The 4,616-nt window shown below is 51.5% G+C and overlaps 1 protein-coding gene across 1 annotated transcript; it reads left to right on the top strand.

Annotated features, from left to right (window-relative positions):
* Window positions 1-853: 853 nt before the first annotated feature.
* On the top strand, window positions 854-4,616 carry LOC131203171 (uncharacterized protein K02A2.6-like; the record flags this gene model as incomplete). Its single annotated transcript, XM_058193124.1, has 3 exons — window positions 854-1,788; window positions 2,439-3,728; window positions 3,762-4,616. Coding segments are annotated over exons 1-3 (2,853 nt in total), but the record flags the coding sequence as incomplete, so codon positions are not given.

Below are 4,616 nucleotides of genomic sequence, written 5' to 3'. Positions count from 1 at the left end.
GGTGCTAAAATCTGGCCTGTGGGACCACCCTGGAAACAGTGAATCAGCCTGCAGTGTCTCTGCCAGCAAAAATGCAGCTTGCGAGGGCCGCACGCAGCCCTCCTGGGCTCCATTTTCACTGGCAAAGGGCTGCAGGATGTTGAACTGGCCATGCCCACCCTGGCTACACCCCCCCAGCCACGCCCACTCCCTCCCTCCCTAAGGTCAAACACCATCCTGATGCGGCCCTCAATGTAATCGAGTTTGACACCCCTGACCTATATAATGTGAAACAGTGTAGATATACTCTAATTAATATAGATAGGTCTATGCCGGCCCATTTTAATTATTATTCTGAGCCTTAATTCCACTGAAATTGATAGGTTTGGTAGGAAGCAGAAGATGCCAAGATTCAGTTGTAGAAGTTTTGTTTCCTAATACTGAAGTTCAGCTGTGGAAATTTTGAACTGGAGTGTGACTATATTGGCAAAGTGCGATTGAGTAAATACCAGAGCCAAACTAGATGAGATACTAAATACATTAGAACTTAATTATTATTAGTAATTGCAAAATTCGGGCTATAGCATGAAAAGGATGAGTTAAGCCTATAGCAGGATTGTTAAAAACTAACACAACTAAGTAGTTAATTACAGAAGAAAGCTTCCATTAGTGCCAACGCAGCATTGTGGCCTAGGTGTTGGACTAAATCAAGAAGAACTAGGTACAAGTACATTTAACCAGAGAGCTGTTGGATGACCTATGCCAGTAATTCTTTTTCAGGCCAATCAGCTAGGGACAAAATATGAAAAAAATTCCATGTATACTGTAATGTATCTTTAAAAGTTTTGGCGGGAAAATAGCACGTTGCTGATTGGTTGAAGCCTCCGGCTAAACTGTATATAAAGAGAGGTTTTTCCCAGCACTGGCTGCTGGGTTCACCATATAGTAAAGAGCTGTTGTCACTATCCTGGTCTCCTGCCTCGTTATTGCCCGAATCTAACACTGGCGACGAAGGTGGGATCTCGAGGCTAAGAGCGCCAGGAAAAGAGCTGAACTCACCAGGAAGACGCGAACCCAGCAAACAAGGGGCGGAAAGCAGCGATGTCCGGCTACACACCGCCAGCGCCATTCGACCCAGCTAAGGAAAAATGGGGGTCATACATGGCTCGTTTCGAGTGTTTCCTCGAGGCGAACGAACTTCAAGGAGTTTCAGACAACAGGAAACGAGCGTATTTCCTGAGCCACTGCGGTCCAGAAGTCTTCGACACCGCAGAATCCCTGGCGGAGCCAACGCCGGTACAGTCGGTACCGTGGCAAACTCTGCAGACTCTATTGAAAGCCCATTATGCACCAACGCCGTCCAAGTACGTGCAACGGTTCGAATTCGGGGAGCGCAGACAGCAAGAGGGCGAGTCCATCAGCGCATACATGGCCGCCCTGAGGAAAGCCTCAAAACATTGCGAGTACCGAGACTTGGATGAGGCATTGCTGGAGCAACTCATCCGCGGGGTCAGGGACATCCGTTTGCGGAGGCGGCTGCTGTCTAAAAGCAACCTAACGCTGGCAAACGCCTTGGACGAAGCCAGGGCTCACGAGATGTCTACCCAAGCGGCGGAAACCCTACAAAAGCCGCTCGCACCAACGGCTGGTGCGAAATCAACCCCGGTCCACAATGAAGAGATCCAGGCCGAATCGGACGGTGAGGAGGAGGAAGGAGTCTTCCACACCGGAAGGCCGGAGAAAGAAAACCGGGGCGACTGCGCGAGTTGCGGAGGGCAACACCAACGGCAACATTGCAGGTTTAAGGATGCCACTTGTCGGCGGTGCGAAAGGAAGGGGCACCTAGCACAGGTCTGTCGAGCACCCCAACCTTCCCGCCAAAAATTCAAATCGGCCAATCAGAGCGCGGGAACGGCGAAGCAGCCCACGATTGGTCAATTCAAAAAAGGCGCGAAGTTGAATCAGACTGTCGTGAGAGTGGGTCACGCAGCAACACGCCTAGAAAAAAAATCTTTACGAAGCCAAAGATTGAGGGGGTGCCGTGCCGATTGGAGGTGGACACCGGCTCATCGATCACGATCATGTCCTGGGACACTCTCGTGAAAGCCTTACCCGCAATCGCAAAGCGCAAGCTGCAACCACAGAAATTAAAGGTACAAGACTACCAAGGGAATCGCATCCCTGTTCGAGGGGTAACGTCCGTCCACGTCAAGTATGGACAATACAAGAAAACTCTGCCCATCACCATAGTCGATGGGACCCTGCCAAGCTTGTTGGGACTGGACTGGTTCCGAGCATTGGGCATGGGAGTGACTGGAATCTTCAGAAACGAAGTCAACCTCAAAGACGCACTCGTGAAAGAATTCGGGGACGTTTTCAGAGACTGCCTGGGCAAGTACACGGGGACCCCTATCTCTTTTAACCTAGACCCCCAAGTTGCCCCTATCCGTCTAAAGGCTAGGAGGGTCCCGTTCGCCCTAAAGCCCAGGATTGACCGGGAACTGGACAAGCTAGTAAACCAGGGAATTCTAGTGCCAGTTGACCATGCTAAGTGGGAGACCCCTATAGTCACCCCAGTCAAACCGGATGGGTCGGTCCGGATTTGCGCTGACTATAAGGCAACGCTTAACAAAGCGTTGCAAAAGAGTGCTTACCCCGTCCCGGTGGTACAGCACTTACTGCACTCAATGGGGCAAGGGCAAGTTTTTGCCAAGCTAGACTTGGCCCAAGCCTATCAACAGCTGCCCGTAGATAGCAGCACAGCCGAAGCGCAGACAATTGTAACTCACAGAGGGGCTTTTAAGTGTACCCGGTTACAGTTTGGGGTTAGTGTGGCTCCAGGGTTATTCCAGAACCTAATGGAGCGGCTATTGCAGGGCCTACCAGGGGTGGTACCATACTTTGACGATGTACTGGTATCCGCTGAGAATCTAGAGGAATTAGGGGCAAGGCTGCGAAAAGTTTTGGGCATTTTCCGGTCTGCCGGTCTCACAGTTAAACTGAACAAATGCCAGATCGGGGTTGAGTCTGTGGAATTCCTGGGCTACCGGATAGACAGGGAAGGGATTCACCCCACTGAGAGCAAGGTACGGGCCATCAGGAAGGCCCCGGTTCCAAAGAACAAAACGGAGTTACAGGCATTCTTAGGTCTGGTCAACTTCTACGCGGTATTCTTAAGGAATAAGGCAACAGTAGCCGAGCCGCTGCATAAATTACTAGCAAAGACGGCTGCATGGTCTTGGGGAAAGGCGGAAGCTAGGGCATTCGAAGGGGTAAAGAACCTCCTATCGAGTGATAGCCTCCTTATCCAATACAATGGCACGCTGCCATTAGTGTTAAGCTGCGATGCATCTCCCTATGGGGTGGGGGCTGTACTCAGCCACAGGTTACCAAATGGCACAGAAGCCCCTATTGCATATTACTCCCGAACCATGTCATCAACTGAAAGGAATTATAGCCAGCTTGATAAGGAAGCCTTGGCTATAGTCTCCGGAGTAAAGAAATTCCATGAATATGTATTTGGTCGTGATTTTGAAATCATCACGGACCATAGACCTTTGCTAGGTCTGTTGGCAGGCGACCGCCCAACGCCCGTGGCACTTTCGCCCAGACTGACCCGATGGACTATCTTCCTGGCGGCGTATTCTTACAAATTACTACACCGGCCAGGGAAGGAATTAGGGCATGCAGATGCCCTGAGCAGATGCCCGCTACCAGAGACTATCAAAGACCCCACCCCAGGGATACCAGTTCTGCTAATTGACTCTTTGGACTCTGGCCCAGTCACATCCAAAGAGGTGGCTCGGGCGTCGTACAAGGACATTACAATAAGAACTGTAATTGGTTGGGTACAAAGAGGTTGGCCCGCTGCGCCGGGCGAGCGTTTTAAAGAGTTTGTAAAAAAACGTGGGGAACTCTCAGCTCAAGGGGGGTGCCTGCTATGGGGGGATCGAGTGGTGATCCCGGAGAGATTGAGGAAAAAGGTATTGGATCTCCTTCACGAAGGCCACCCAGGGATCGTGAGAATGAAGGGTCTAGCGAGAAGCTATGTGTGGTGGCCCTTAATGGACTCGGAAATTGCTGAAAGGGTAGGGAAATGCCAGGCCTGCCAGGAGTCCAGACCGCTACCCCCAACGGCCCCAATTCGGGAATGGGAGAGACCCCAGGGCCCCTGGTCTAGGATCCATATCGATTTTGCCGGCCCCTTCCACGGCCAAACCTTTCTGGTAGTAGTCGATGCCTACTCCAAATGGCTGGAAATCATTCTCATGAGATCCATGACAGCCGATGCCGTGATTTCAGTCCTACGGCACCTATTTGTAACCCACGGGTTGCCCGACACGTTAGTCTCCGACAACGGCCCGCAATTCACGGCAACCCAGTTTGAGGGGTACTTGGCAGAAGAGGGCATCCGGCATGTCCTCTCGGCGCCTTTCCACCCTGCGACGAATGGCCTTGCAGAACGTTCCGTTCGGAGCGCAAAAGAAGCATTGTCCAGAATCAAGCCAGGCGACTGGCAAACAAAAATCGATACCTTCCTGGCCGTCCAACACAGAACCCCCTGTGTCACAACTGGCAGAAGCCCGGCAGAACTATTAATGGGTCGGAAGCTCAGGTGCCCACTAGACCGTTTAAAC

Source organism: Ahaetulla prasina, chromosome 8 (genome assembly GCF_028640845.1).
Source record: "Ahaetulla prasina isolate Xishuangbanna chromosome 8, ASM2864084v1, whole genome shotgun sequence".
In the NCBI taxonomy this organism is placed as follows: domain Eukaryota; kingdom Metazoa; phylum Chordata; class Lepidosauria; order Squamata; family Colubridae; genus Ahaetulla; species Ahaetulla prasina.
This window is presented reverse-complemented; position numbering and strand designations above follow the sequence as displayed.